This window comes from Austrofundulus limnaeus, unplaced genomic scaffold, assembly GCF_001266775.1.
Source record: "Austrofundulus limnaeus strain Quisiro unplaced genomic scaffold, Austrofundulus_limnaeus-1.0 Scaffold76, whole genome shotgun sequence".
Lineage (NCBI taxonomy): Eukaryota > Metazoa > Chordata > Actinopteri > Cyprinodontiformes > Rivulidae > Austrofundulus > Austrofundulus limnaeus.
The window spans coordinates 599,472-614,556 of record NW_013952478.1 but is presented as its reverse complement, the minus strand read 5'-3'; the positions used below and the strand labels follow the sequence as shown (position 1 = coordinate 614,556).

At 40.8% G+C, this 15,085-nt stretch overlaps 1 protein-coding gene across 3 annotated transcripts in view; it reads left to right on the top strand.

Moving 5' to 3' along the window:
- The window catches only part of espnla (espin like a), a 44,529-nt gene that overhangs the window by 8,167 nt on the left and 21,277 nt on the right, over positions 1-15,085 (top strand). For 2 of the 3 annotated variants that reach the window (XM_014011024.1, XM_014011021.1), the window contains exons 3-5: positions 1,851-2,037; positions 2,115-2,297; positions 3,830-3,961. In XM_014011024.1, the coding sequence (XP_013866478.1) occupies positions 1,851-2,037; positions 2,115-2,297; positions 3,830-3,961 (502 nt within the window). The remainder of the gene's footprint in view (positions 1-1,850; positions 2,038-2,114; positions 2,298-3,829; positions 3,962-15,085) is intronic. The other variant, XM_014011023.1, reaches the window with a different exon arrangement.

Genomic DNA, 15,085 nt, shown 5'->3' with positions numbered 1-15,085 from the left:
CCCCCCCCCCGGACAGGCCGCTGCATGTGACCAGCAGAGAGCTGTGAATAATGAATGGTCAAACACTGTTGATGTCAGATCTGCTTCGGTCGAGGTGCAGGGTTTTGAGTCAGGTCAGTGGAGCGGAGGAGGTCCTGCAGACCTGATCTCTGCTCTAAGATAACTAAAGAAACAATTACTGTACATGTAACACCAGCTCCGTTCAATATGGTCACCACAGCTAATCAATAGTAGCCAACTTGTAAAATCTTACAGATAATTGTGTCAAATTTGATGTGGTAGTAGCTGAGAGTCACTCAGAAAACATACTCTGATACTGACATCTCATCATATTGCACGATGTGTTATTTTCAAGGTCATGTATGTCAATTCTTACTATAAGATCTTAGTTTTGTCATGAAAGACAGAGGGTGATATGCATCCCTTCAATAAATTCTAGATCTTTCATTGTTTTTGCTTTTATGGTTTTTTTTCCTACTAAAGTAAAGCAAAGAGTAAAAGTATTTTTCAATCAAACTAGCTGCAACATTTTCAAATATCTTAACATTTGTATAGGTCCTCACATTTGTTTTCAGTCATTGTGAACAGGGTTCACTTCTCATAATTGTGCCAATTTTTGGCCCAGTTCTCCACTTCTGGCAATCCTAAGGACACTTCGATTATCATGATGTCTCTAAAGATAATCCTAGGAGATATTTCTGCGGTGTGTGGTGTGTTCAGAGTGATCTAGTCGTCTCACAAGGACGTCAGGACCGCTCCGACCTCAAATCAGGATCGAACATTTTCTGTTGCTGCAGGCAACTCTTAAAACCTATTCCTGTTCACTGGATTTTAACCTAGCACTTTTTTAACGAGAGCTTAATTTGATTTGATTTGATTTTTAAAACAAGGAAAGATCGAAAGAAATCAGGCCTGGCACATCATCACTGCTGTTTTACAGCAGGTTCCTGTTCTGCAGCACATAAAAACACTCAGATATCCAAACATAACTTCACATTATTACACACTATAGACACACAGACAAACAGGCATACCAAATTACAAACAGAACGCAGCATTTGCACAGTAGACACATAAATATGATTGCAAAAAAGGTGTCCAACAGATGATGAGCAAGAGTCTTCTTAAAGGGCCCCAGGTGGACTTTATATGTTGTCAAATGTCATTGCATGCTTTAGTATAAACATAGAAAAATGATCTGTGGCCATAACAGTTTTTAAAGGCTGGTAGTGGCAAACTACCACTTGCAGTCCACTTATAACAGACCAGTTAAACGATGCATGATTTGGTTTGGGCATCAGAGAAAAAAGAGTTACATAAATGGCACCATTAAAAATCTGAAAATATAGTTTAATACCTCTATACAAAACATAATTCTGAAAAGTTAAAGCATTTGACAAAGAAAGAACTGTTTTTGTTGTTTTTACTGTTGGTTTGTTTTATTGTTTGACCTCTTTGTACAGCTCCTTGTTTCAGCGGCACCTGTTTTAAAGCACTTTATAAATAATAAATGTGATTTGATGGAGCATCAGAAAGTCTGTTGGACAGTCGAGGCATCTTTTATTTATTTGTGTTTTTTTTCTCTGTTAAAAATATTCCACAATCTATCATCATAGCTTCTTTTTCGTCGGTCATGTCTATTTACTCTGAACTCAAATTTGATCTCCAGAGGTCTGACGTCTAAATGTTTGTTGTTCTGTAAGACCAAACCTGTTATATCTGTGATTTTTATCCTCATGTGGGAGTCTCTCAAGTTTTGAATAAATATAAAATCTTGTGTGAACCAGGCATTAGTCTCTGCACTAAAAGTTTCTGATCATAACTGGGCTCCTGTTGTCTGTTGAGCACAGGTGTGTGAACCACCAGACAGGTATCGGGGCTACCCCCCTGTACCTGGCCTGCCAGGAGGGGCACCTGCATGTTGCTGAGCGCCTGGTCAAACACTACGGAGCTGACGTCCACCTGAGAGCCCAGGATGGGATGACCTGCCTGCACGCAGCTGCTCAGATGGGCCATGAAGCGGTGGTGGTGTGGCTGGTCAGCAGGGAGTCATGTGACCGCTCTCCTTACGTCTGCTGTCTGTTTGACTCTCGGTGTTTTTTAACTCCACACAGGCGACCTGCACGGACGTGGGCTTGTCCTGTCAGGACAGAGAAGGAGCGACTCCTCTGCACTTTGCTGCCAGCAGGGGGCACTGTTGCATCTTGGAGAAGCTGCTCTGCATGGGGTCAAAGGTCATCCAGGATTACTGGGGAGGGACCCCTCTACATGATGCTGCAGAGAATGGAGAGCTGGAGGTTGGTTTCAGTCATTTTCTTTTTATTTTATTTATTTATTTTTTTTTTAGGGTTTTCATCTTGTTCCAGATGTTTTTTTAACATTTTTTCCTTTGTTTTTACAAAATAATTAGATTTGTGTATTTAAAATGGACATATACAAACAGCATAAATTCAACATACAACAAATAAAAAACAAATCATAAATTAAATAAAAGGTAGCAGAAGAAGAAAAAAAATCACATAAAAATCATAATTAATAGTGTTACTATGCTCATGTTTATTTGATGTGAAAACAATGTTTATTTACCAACAACAGCTGGGGGCACAGGTCTCTACTGCTGCTATTTTGTGGGTCAAAAGCTGAAAAGTGTGGGAACCACTGCTATAGCGTATAGCAGGGCTATTCAACTGGTGGCCCACGGACCACATCTGGCCCGCGAGTAACCAAAGTTCGGCCCGCCAATTGGTTCATTCATCTCTTAAGCCCAAACCCCCGGTTTTCTACTTTAATTAATTTAAGGCCCTTTAGTTAAACATAGACATGTTTGGTGTCTACAGAAACATCAGAATCTTGGCTACAAGCTGGTAAAAATCATTTCTATAAACACTCAAGGCAGTTAAAACTACAAGCAGTTGAATGTAAAATTATGAAAGTAAAAATAAAATTGGTTTAAAAATTTGGCAAATCAGAGATGTCAAAATAATATTTGTGTCTAACAGGAGGCAGAATGTGTTAATTTTGATACTGTTTAATTATCATTCCTTTTATAGGGTTCTGTATGTTGTATTCATGATTAAATACAGCAAAATAAACGATTTCAAAGGTAACAGATCTTTGTAATACTTTATTTATTTACATAATGACTTTAATTGCTGGATGTTCGGCCCCTGAGCTGTTGGCCTGCAGTAACTGTGGCCCTCGGAGCAATTTAGTTGAATAGCCCTGGCGTATAGCATTACCCCCCACCCCCACCATTTTTCTTCTAAAGTGAATAATGAGTATAAAGTTAAATTAAAATGTTAATGTTGAAAAATTTGGAATGAACTGACTAGACTACTTGTTTCAGCCATGATGATCATCATTCTAGGCTGCATCAGCTACAGTCTGTCCTGCTGGAATGTGATGTGATTTATGTCATACAGGTGTGATGGAGTGTGTTCACTCCAATAGGATGTCAGAATGGTTTATATTTACACTTCTCATCCAACCACAATCAAACTCACTCTATCCAAGGGCTCCATGTATCTGGATAGATTTCTGTTTTTTTTATTTTTCTGAACAATGAAAAGATGGAATAAAAACAAGTTAAAGTTAAATAGAAATGAAATACTTTGTACATTTTTAAAAAGTAAGGAGTAGAAAGTACAGATAATTGAATTAAAATGTAAGGAGTAGAAGTAAAAAGTAGGCAGAAAATAAATACCCCACTAAAATATAAATAACCAAAATCTCTACTTAAATAAAGTATTTGTACTCAGTTATTTGACACCTGATTTTTAATAAAGCATAATTTCATTCACTTGTGAAATTTGTCCCATTTTCTTTCTAGTGCTGTAAAGTCCTGCTGGTGAATGGAGCAAACCCTACAGATCAAGACATTGACGGATTCACAGCCGCAGACTTAGCAGAGTACAACGGCCACTCCGAATGTGCCAGATATCTCCGTGCCAAAGAGAGAAACGTAAGCTCTCCGCCTCAGCCACCGTGGACTTTTATTTTTGCACATGTCGTCTCTTTGTGTTCCCCCTCCCTCTGAGTTTGTGGGCCAGCTGTTTGCTGTGAAAACTCAAAGCTCAAACGGGGGGCTGCAGTCAACAGCAAACATCTGGAGGATCCTGGAACCCTCTGCGAATCATTTTCTTAATTTGTTGCGTGTATTCCGTTCGGGGGTCAAGCGGGTCACTTTCCCGGGCAGCGCTCCTCCACTCAGCCTGATTGCGTTGCTCTCGGTCGAGGAGTTCCAGGAGAGCGGGAGGATGAGGGCTGTTGTGTTTAATAAGGCATTACGGGCCACGATGGCATGCGCCCTGGACGAGAGCCTCACTTCTCAGCTTGCCGCCGAGGACTCGCAGAGGAGATTGGCTCTTTTGTTCGAAAAGCACGACACTCCTTAACGCCATGAATATTTCAGTGGCGACAAGTCGTCATGAGATGAGGTCGTTCATTCGTTCTTTAGGCGCAGATGACTGTAGCTTACAATAGAGGCCAAAGTATCGTTTGGTTGATTTAAAATAGGAAAACAAGTGAACTGAGCTGAAGATCTTCCTGTCAGCCCTCTAGTCAAAGCTTCAAGCCTCAGCTGTTCACCCATCACACCTCACTCACCTATGATGGAGGCTAAACACAGATGAACTCAGAGTAGCCACAGCTGCTGGTCAGTAGAGGCCATGAATAAATCAGCAGGGAGGAGCAGCACTCATACAGAAAGAGGATGATGACGGGGAAGCAGCGAGGCGTGGCCGCCGAGCCTTCCTTCAGAAACAATCAACAATAGGAGCTAATTAGCGCCGCGGCTGCCGTGGCGTCAGCTGCAGCCAGGGCCGCTGCGAGCCGAGGGCCTATCGGTTACCTCTCTCCTGCAGCTCAGGTGGAGGGCCTCGGGGCCTGAGATGGATACGGGATCCTCGGCTTTATGTTTCAGCATTTTCACCGTTCCGATGCCTGGAACCAGCAACCCTATCCCTCTGAAGACCAGGAGAGCAGGATGTCATCAGCTTCAAACACACACTTTAATGCCTGTTGTGTGTGTGTGTGTTTTTTTCCAGTGAATTAGACGTGTTATGATTGTCACCTCTAGGGTCTGAGTGATGGTGGCAGACAGATCGTGGGCTGCACGAGAGCTCACCTTGACTCGAGGCTGACTTAAATCATTATGATACCTGGGGAGGGAGACCTCGTGATGATTTCAAGCCTGCCGCAGCAAACAGGAGCTGCTCCAGAAACCATTCCTTAATTACATTTCTGCCCATGGGTCGTGTTTGCAAAGTGCCTGGCTTGTCCTGCAGGTTATATCAGGTCTAAAGTGGCAGTCGGGTCACGTAATTTCCGAGCAGTGACCTGACAGGTGTGAGAGATGTGTTTATGTTGCCTTTGTGTTGGACGGGATTGTTCACACTGAGGTCAGCGCTCCTTCAGCTCAGTTAACAGCTGTTTGAGCGTCTCTCCTCATTTCACTCACAATCGTCGTGATGTCAGCAAATAAAAGCTGTTATTTTTAGAAACTTGTTTTTATTAAAATACTTAGTAGCTTTTTTAAAAATAAAAACAACTAGATACGGTGTGATGATCTTTAGTTAGAATGACTTATATTGAGATAAATTCCTTCTGGCAGTAGCTGAGAGTCATTCACAACACGTACTCTGAGAGCGCAGTCGTTTCACAAGATCTCACCAGACTGAGCATGATGTCATTTACATTTGGTTTGACCTAAACAGCTATAATTTCCTCTTTTCTAACCTATGCTAAGCTTTCATTATGAGGAAAATATTATTTCTTCTTGAAAGAAAATAATGTTCTTTCTTCAGTTTATTAAAAAAAAAATCTAAACAAAAAGTTTTTTTAGTATTCCAAGTGAATATATACAACTTAAAAGAACTTTAAAAAATTTATTGAGTAATTTTTATTATTAATACTAATATTTTAATTAGACCATCAGTGTCAAACTCATTAACTTTAACATTTTGTCTTTAACTTTGACTAAACATGAAATGTCATGTTCCTCATCTCATTGCCACGGCTGAGCAAAGCTAACAAACACTCACTGAGCTCTACCTGGTATTTCCTGTATATAAATTGTAGCTGCGTTTCCATTGACCATGAAAATGCGCAAATTAGAATCTCGAAAATAAATTTGCTCAATGCAAACACGTCAAATTTGGAAAAAATTAAATTTTTCGACAAAATGGTTTTGCACTAGGAAGAGGTGGTTTTTCGGCCGTATCGAAATTGATGTATTTTGCAAAACTGCAATGGAAACACTTTTTTCGCATCACGGGAGTCACGTGATCAAGAACAGACTGTTTCTGCTGGCGAAAAGACAAAAAAGAAAAAGATAACAGGAAGTAACAATAGTGAAATCACCGAAGTAGTAAAAGAAAGTATTAAACTCACGGCTGAGCACAGCTAACAAACACTAACTGAGCTCTTCTACCTGGTATTTCCTGTATAGAAACAGTGTTTAACGCGTCCTCTTATAAACACTGAAAAGTACTACATGTACAACTGACTAAGTGTGAAATAAATAGTACAGAAATACTATAAGAAGTAAATGTAAGAGTTTTACTCACTGAGTTGTGGTAAGTAGCTGTCCTGTCTTGAATTCTGAACTCTCCCACTTTCTGACAGGGAGTTCCCACTGGAGGGGTGTTCCAGTTTAAATTTACAACGTGTAAGTGGGAGATCCCCACTTCCCAATACAAGTGGGCTGCAGCAAAAGTAGCCGACAAAAATGCAGCTAAATGTAGATTTATACAGTGGATTTTGACGGCTACTTTTGCACCCTGTGCAGCTCCACCTAGTGCTGTGATGACACCATTTCACAGGTAGTTTACAGTTAATGCTGTCTTTAAAGCAGCTTGTTATGAGACATTAATACCTCTTCAAAGCTCAAATGTGGCTCTTGGGCCTTGAGTTTGGCGCATGTGAATTAGAAATAACTTCATCCAACATAAACCTCCAGTCAGGCACATATAAAACTCTGGGAAATCTGGGATGTTGTTTCATTTAAAGTCACATGTTTGATCAATGACGATCAGACTTAAAAGTAAAAAACAAACAAAAAAACACCACAGGGTCTCAAAGTTCATCTGCAACTTGCTGCAGACACTTCTTCCCACCTCTGCATGCTGACATTCATGCTGTAGCTGCTCCACCTTCATGTGTTACATTTAGAAAATAATCAGCATGGTGACAGTGATCGACTGTCTGCTCTGGCCAGGCTTTAAGCTGCCCACAAGCACAAGCTTTAGCTGGCTGCGACTCTAACCACTGGCTCTGGGAGCGTGGAGCCTCAGCCAGCCACGGCTCTAACAACCAGCGTTTACGTTCTGGATGCTGGTTATAGCTATGAACGTGAACCACAGAGCTCAGTGTAGCCAAAAAAAGCTGTCCCTAATAGATTTACAGTAGGCAGCTGTTCCCAGGACAAGCAGCGCCGCAAAACAGTAATATCCTCTGCATGGCTGTTAGGGGTTTGATTTTTCCATCCTCTGGTTGGTTTGTGTTTGGCGGGTCTCCGCTGCGCCTTCCTTGGGCTGCAGCAGCACATCTTCCTGCAGCGTGGATAGCCTTCATCAGCCAGTGAAGAGGAGCTGAGCAGGATCAGTGCAACAAGCAGACACATTTTGATTTAACCTGTTCCTGTTAAAACTGCTTTTCTTCAAAATAACCTAGTTTCTGTAAAAACTCACACTCTAATGAAACTATGGCACTGATTTTATTTTCACTTTCATAGTTTCAACTTTTTGTAGTTTAAACTGCCTTGAGTGTTTATAGAAATGGTTTTTACCAGCTTCTAGTCAAGATTCTGATGTTTCTGTAAACACCAAACATGTTTATGTCTAACTAAATAAACTTATAGTAATTAAAGTAGAAAACCGGGGGTTTGGGCTTAAGAGATGAATGAACCAATTGGCGGGCCGGATGCGACCCGCGGGCCGCCAATTGAATAGCCCTGTCTTAAAATATGTTGTTTTAAAGCCAGCATTGACAGTAAACTACATCTCCCATAATGCATGTTGATTATTTCTTGCAAAATATTGGCATTCCACCACTTGGTGGAGATGCATATCGTTAAAAAATAGCCATCAAAATTCACTGTGGAAAATATCCATTTCACTGCATTTTCGCCAGCTACATTTGCTGCAGCCCAGTTATACTTGTAAGTGGGATTTCCCCACTTTCAAGCTGTAAATTTAAACTAGAACACCCCTCCAGTTGGAATTTTCTGTCAGAAAGAGGGAGAGTTCATAATTCAAGACTGCAGCTACTCATCACAACTCAACAGTGAGTATAAGTCTTACTTTTGCTTTTAATAGTATTTCTGTATTATTTATTTCACATTTAGTCAGTCGTACACAGTACTTTTCAGTGTTTATAAGAGGACGTGTTAAAATACTGTTTGAATGCGGGAAATACCAGGTAGAGCTCAGTTATTGTTTGTTAGAAGTGCTCAGTCGTAGCAGTGAGACGAGGAACGTGACATTGTAAACCTCCTGTAAGTTGTCCCTATATGTGAATAATTGTCTCTATGTGTCCCTGTGATATGATGGACTTGCAACCTGTCCAGGGTGTACCCTGCTTTTTGCACAGCGAATGTTAACGAGAAGCACCAGGGGCCTCATGTACAAAGACTTGCGTGGATTTCTTACTGAAAGCTGACGTACGGTCAAATCCAGAAAACGGCGTACGTACAAAAAAATCCAGATGTATCAAACTGTGCGTACGCATGAATCCACGCACATTTCTTTTGTACATCACAATTAACGTGGAACTGAGCGCAGGTGAGACACCTCCCCTGACACGCCTTCATTAACATATGTTAAAMAGATGCAAATTACTTCCTGCATGTGTGACGGACACGTTTGAGTGATCCCTGCATGATCAGAAATGATTTCTAGAGTCAGGAAAATAATGAATTAAATATAATGTGAGTGGGAAAAAATCCTAAGTTAAAACAAGAGTAAAATATGTTTGTCACGTAAAGAACGAGTGATTGTGTGTCGTTGTGTGTGTGTGAGTGTGTGTGAGTGTGTGCGCGCGCGCGCTGCTGTGGTGCGCAACCGACTCATCCATCCATTCTGAGTCTGAAAATATTAACTTTACGCACGAGTTTATTACCATAATTAAAGAGGAACAGAGGAACTCAGATGTTTGGTAGAACGTAGATCTTTGTTTATTTCATAGCTGATATGAAGAAACAAGTCTCTGCGTATCAGTGGAGAGTTTTCATGGCGTGACGTGATGTTGGAGAGTTAGAATCGGATGGATGAGACCGTTCCATTGGTCATGATTCGACTTTGGCTGGACTGGACTGGCACTGGCTGGACTGGACTGACACAGTCCCGATCGGTCTGCCAGCTCCCTTTGGAAAGCTCCTATGGAACCCCAGTTCAATCGCTGCTGCTGCAGGTGCATGCGCACCGGTGTGTCGCGCTCCCAGAGCACCGCAGTGCCAAACTGAAAAAGGATTATTCCTGAAAACGGCTGATGATCCTCCCGTCATTGTGGATCTGAGAATTCTATCTGTTTATAAATAAAAGCTCTGGGTGTTACACTAGTTATTATATCCTCAGTAAGGCTGAATCAGTTCCTGTTAAATGTATTTTTGGCACAACTTTGCGCGTCTTTTATCTAACTGTGTCCATGTGGATGTAATAATTGTTAATCATGTGTGTCTGCTGTGAACAATAATCATTTTCGTATCATGAACAGTTTCTCAGAATCACCTCTAAGTGTCGCCAATGGAACCAAAACCACAGAAACGTGCGTACACCAGCCCTGGAGTTGGCGTGGGGCTGCGCACATTTCCACGTTCAGTTGAGTTTTGATACATCCGGAGTTTTGCGTGGAAAATGGCATACGCAAGGTTTTTGTGAGGCCCCTGCTCTGTTACCTTGCACCAAAAACTGGACATAGAAATGGGTGAATGGGTATTTTAAATGGGGCTATATCATGTAAAATCAACTTTTTTGAGTTTTATATCATGTTCTAATGTTATCCTGTCATCAAAAACATGTCCAGAGTCTTGCTTTGACTCATTCATGCATGTTTGAGAAATCCTGTAGTGTCCTGAGGCAGCCAGGCAGGGGAGCCGAAACCACTGGTTGGGACTAGAACCACCTTTTAGGATCAGCTCCTCCTCTGGTCTGTGTCTCCAAGCTGAGCTTCCTCATCACAGAGCACAGACCCAGCCCCGTGCTGAAATGGACAGGACAGAAGGAGAAGGAGGTTCTTAAAGAGACAGAGGCCAATTTCAAGGTGTTTAGAAACAGATATGATGAGAAGTCAAGTTAATTTTTTATTTAAACATATAAACAGCATTTTAATAACAACTGAAGGTGACAGATACTTTTTTATGGTATAGAATTTATATAAATGCCTGAGAAACACATAATATTGCCCCTTTAAACAGTCTGTTGGTTAAGTTTGATATTCTCACAAAATTATTTATGTAAGCAAAGCATTGAAGTCATGAAATTATTTAATTAAGTTTATTTGCAGTTCTAAATGTATTAAGTGTTTTTACTCACATTTTTCACTTCAACTTTGAAATACCCTACACCTATTATTGCAAATGTCCAACTATGTAAATGATGACATCATTTATCAACTTAATGTCTTTTAAGGCAGCTAAAAGCAACTTATATTAGTGAGGAGTTGGCAACAATAGTCAGCGGCTCAAAATCTCACTCCAAGCCCAGATCAAGAGTTGAGAGCCCTGCATATACATCTAAAATAAAAAAAAATTATATCAGCAAATAAGAGCTCTACAGTATTATTTAAGACTTTCATTGAGGGAAAGATTGCCCAATATTCAATAATAGGCCGATGGGAGGTGGATGGGATAATTAGAAAAGGAGTATCTGTTTTGAGAATGAGCTTTTCTGTTCATGATGCCAAGGTGGAAAAATATCACCTGAGTACACGGGGGATAAAATGTCCTATTTTCCAGCTTCTCTGACACTTCTTCCGCTGATACTTCCCCTCCGTGCTACAACACGACCATTTGTTTATCCATGCATTAGTGACATTACCAGCCACCCTATCCTTTCCCTTAATTATTAAAGGCGCTCTGCGATCAGAGGTTTATTGTTTATTGCCTGACGGCCCTTGGCTACTGGTGGAGAACCTGCTGATGGGTTTTAAACACGCGACCGGAGAACTTAAGGCGGCGTCACACCCACAGCACGGGATGGACCCCTGCGGACAGCTGGCAGTGTGAGCGTGTGCCTCAGCAGAGCCGGGCGGTGTGCGCTGGAAGAGCTGAGTAAGGTTAGTCGCTTCCAGGTCGATCGCCCCGGATATTATTAGAACCTGCGAGCTGCTTCGGCTCAGTCTCGCTCTGTTTGTGTATTTTATTGCCTTAATCTCTACGAGCAGTAGGAAGCGACTGGTCCGGCTAAGTAAATATTTTTGTACAGAGAAAGGAAGGTTTTGTCCGTTCTGCCCGTGAGGCCCTCGCTGGCAGATGTTTTGGCAGCATTTCGCCTGTTTTCTGATTATATTGCCTCTTACTGTCAGGAATGACTAATACTCCGGGCTCACGGCTGCCTTTTATTTTGTTATTGTTGACTTTAGTGAATTGGAGCTCTTCACTGTTATTAGAAATTTGTTTTTAATCCAAAACCTATTTTAGTTTTTCCTTCATGAGTAGAAAAAATGAAAAATCATTTATTTCTCATTTATTTTGCCATGACAAATGCAGTGCTGGCAAACACCTAGTTTCTGTCAGTTATTAGCCTCAGAAGTGATTCACCTTTGCGGAGGAAACCTGAGCTTATTTTGCCATGTGAGTGGAAGTGTATTTACACTATAGTGTTCTGTGTATAATGCATACCCACTGTATACATTCCACGCTGCAATTTATCACCAGGAACAGACGTATTTCATGTGGAAGCAGGTTGTTTTAATGATTGATTCCAGAGTGCAGAGTTACAAGATGTGTTTTAAGTACACATGGTGTTCTGAAAAGCGTACGCTCTCTGGTGGCTCGACCCTCAGGGACTAAAGATTACTACATGTTACACAGTAAGACAGCACTGAGGAGCTGTTTCCTAACTCTTGGCTGTTAATCTGTACTGATCAGGGTCTTTGTGGTCTTCAGCGGAGGAAGGCTCGGTGTAGCTGCATGGCAGTGGTGACGGGGGGAGGGCGCTGATGAAAACCAAATGTTTTCTGGCCAACAGGTCTAATTAAACACTCACACAAGGTTCATCGTTGCTTTCGGGACATTGAACTGTTCCGAGAAGGGTCACGAGCCTCCCCACCCACCTCTTCATCAAGCCCTGATGTTGTTTATCTATTTGTGGATTGCTCAACTTTCAGGGAAGTTTATTTCTATTTTATTTTTGCTCCCCCCAGCCTGAGCAGTGTCACAGCATATTTCAGTTGTTCCACATCAAAGTGCCGTGTGAGAGGTAACAGCACGGACCACCTCGTGCACGTAAAGCACAACAGCGTGCAGCAGCATATTAGATCGGCCTTTGATGTTCTGGTTACTAATAATGTCCTCGGAGAGCTGAATTTGATATGCATTCTGTATGGAGCGCATTAAGACAGAGCAGGTTCATTAAAAGCAGCTTAAATGTTTCCATATATCCTCCTCAGAGCTGTGTGAAACACTGACACTTAGTTAAGCTCAACATTAAAAACACTACTTTTGTTTTTTCCAGGAAGCCCTCAGGTCTTAAATACAGTATGTGTTAACTTCAGTCCTGACATTTTCTTTTTGTTTGGTTCTTAATATTTAATATAATAATATATTTACATTCTTGTCTCCATATTTAACACACTCCACACTTCCCCTGTATTTAGCGGAGGGAACATGTTCCTATAACCAAATCTGGATTGATTCTGTCTGGTTTGATCTTTTATTTTCCTACAAATCCAGTGGTGCTCAGAGAAGTGCCTAAACTCAAGCAACCTCTGTTATAAACAGCAACATGTTCAGATACTCTAACAAATGAATTCCCTTTAGATTGATCCTGTAGTGTTTGTACATTATCACTTCACTGGTGCTGTGTGACCTCAAGTAATAAGCACGACTAAAAATTGTATAAAACTTCATTTCAGTTTATTTATATAGCACCAAGTCACAACCAACATTGTCTCAGGGCACTGTACAAAAAAACAGTCTAATGAAGCCAGCAGATTGTGCTGAATCTTCACTTAGTCTCTCATCCTGAGCAGCACATTGGTGACAGTAGAAAGGAAAAACTCCCTTTTAACGCTCCTTACTTTTAAAGGGATCCATGATTAGTTGTAACATTAGAGTTTATTTGATAAACATATATTTTAACTGTAAAATAAAGACTGTAAAAATATCGTAAGCTATTCAAATTTTATAATCTTTAAACTAAAATTTTAAAAATATATTACATGGACGGGGCCATTTTATTTACACACAAAGCATTCTGGGTAAATGATGACATGGATAGGTCCTCGGTGCGAGGCTGCTAGCGAGCTATACCTGACAATTGACTCTTTTAAATGAAACCAGAGAGCGTTGACAGAGAAAAGAAGGTAGAAATGACTCAGTCTGTAACTGAAAATGTAGATGGAGGACCTGAGTTTAACTTGTTAGCTTTTGTGCTAGCGCCGAGCTAATACACACACATATATATCAATATAACGTTGGCGCTAAAGCTAACAGGCTAAGCTGAGGTTCTTCTTCCATGAAGCAGCTCTGTTGTCCTCCATCATTTTGATGGGCAGATTTGGTCGTTTTTTAATGGTTATTTATAGTCTGCATGGTTTTTAGGCCTAAACAGCCATGTACACTCAAATGTTTTGTGACAGAGGAGATCTCCAGTGTTGTCAGAGCACAGCTCTAGTGTTCAAGAATTATCGAAACTAAACTGGGAGGGGTTACAAAATGCTCACAAGTCTGCGACTATTATAAGAGAAAATTTGTCACACAGGTTGAGCATTCAAGTGAAAGTGATCCTCTGGGACTCCAGAAAATCACGGGACCCTGTGAGTGTTTTGAGACATTTTGGAGACTCCTAAGTTAAAGCTGGTGGTATACAGCCCAAAGAGATGCCACCATATCTGAGCAGTCCATTCAGTAAGCTCCACCAGAGAACAAAGACAAGAGAATTCGATACTCCCTGAAGAATAAGTGGATATTGTTGAACCATAGTGTTTGTTGGGATAAAGAAAAGCTGGTGACAGACAGGCAGGCAGGTTAAATAATAAAAAAATGAAAAGAAAAGAAACAGGAGTTGCAGAGTTTATGTGGCTGAACATAAAAGGAAAGTACTGAGTGGGGTTGTTAGTAAATGGGAGCTGGTGTGTTAATTATAAACAGCTAATGCATGAGTAAAACCACAAGACAGAACTGCTAAAAGAAAACTACAGTCACCAGGTTACAAATGGCTGAGAAAACAAACATAACACTGACAGAAATAAAAAGAAGAACACAGCAAAAATGACTGAAAAACAGAATAAAGTGTTGACATTTGACAGTTTCACTCAAAAGTTAATCAGTTTTAAATGTATATTCAATGATAAATTTATAAAAGATTCATTAAAATCCATCTACTAACAGGTAATTCATCTATTTTAAGCTCAAAGAGTGACTCAGCTACAACCACACAAAACTAGATCATTTAATGATAGTTATTGTTTTAGTGTTTTATAAGGTCAGTAGGCTGTGGTGGCCGTCTTGAATCTGATTAACTCTAGAAGTTAAGCAGATGTAGATCCAATAATTACTTTCTGCAAGTTTCAGTAGTTTATCCAGTGGTTCATGATATATTTTGCTAACAGACTGTAATTAATGACACCAAACACTGGACAAGACTGAAAGGGTAAAAAATACAAGGGCAGGAATAGAGCTGAAGGCTAGACCATCCAGTTTGACAGCCACCATCTTCTCACTATCTTCTGCTCTTTGCAGTAGACAAAGGACCTGACTCATGTAGACCAGGTTCAAGACACTTCACACATGACCTTCCTTTAAAACAAGCTGAAGATGGGTGGATGGATGGATGGATGGATGGATACATGGATGGATGGATGGATGGATGGATGGATGGATGGATGGATACATGGATGGATGTATGGATGGATGGATGGATGGATG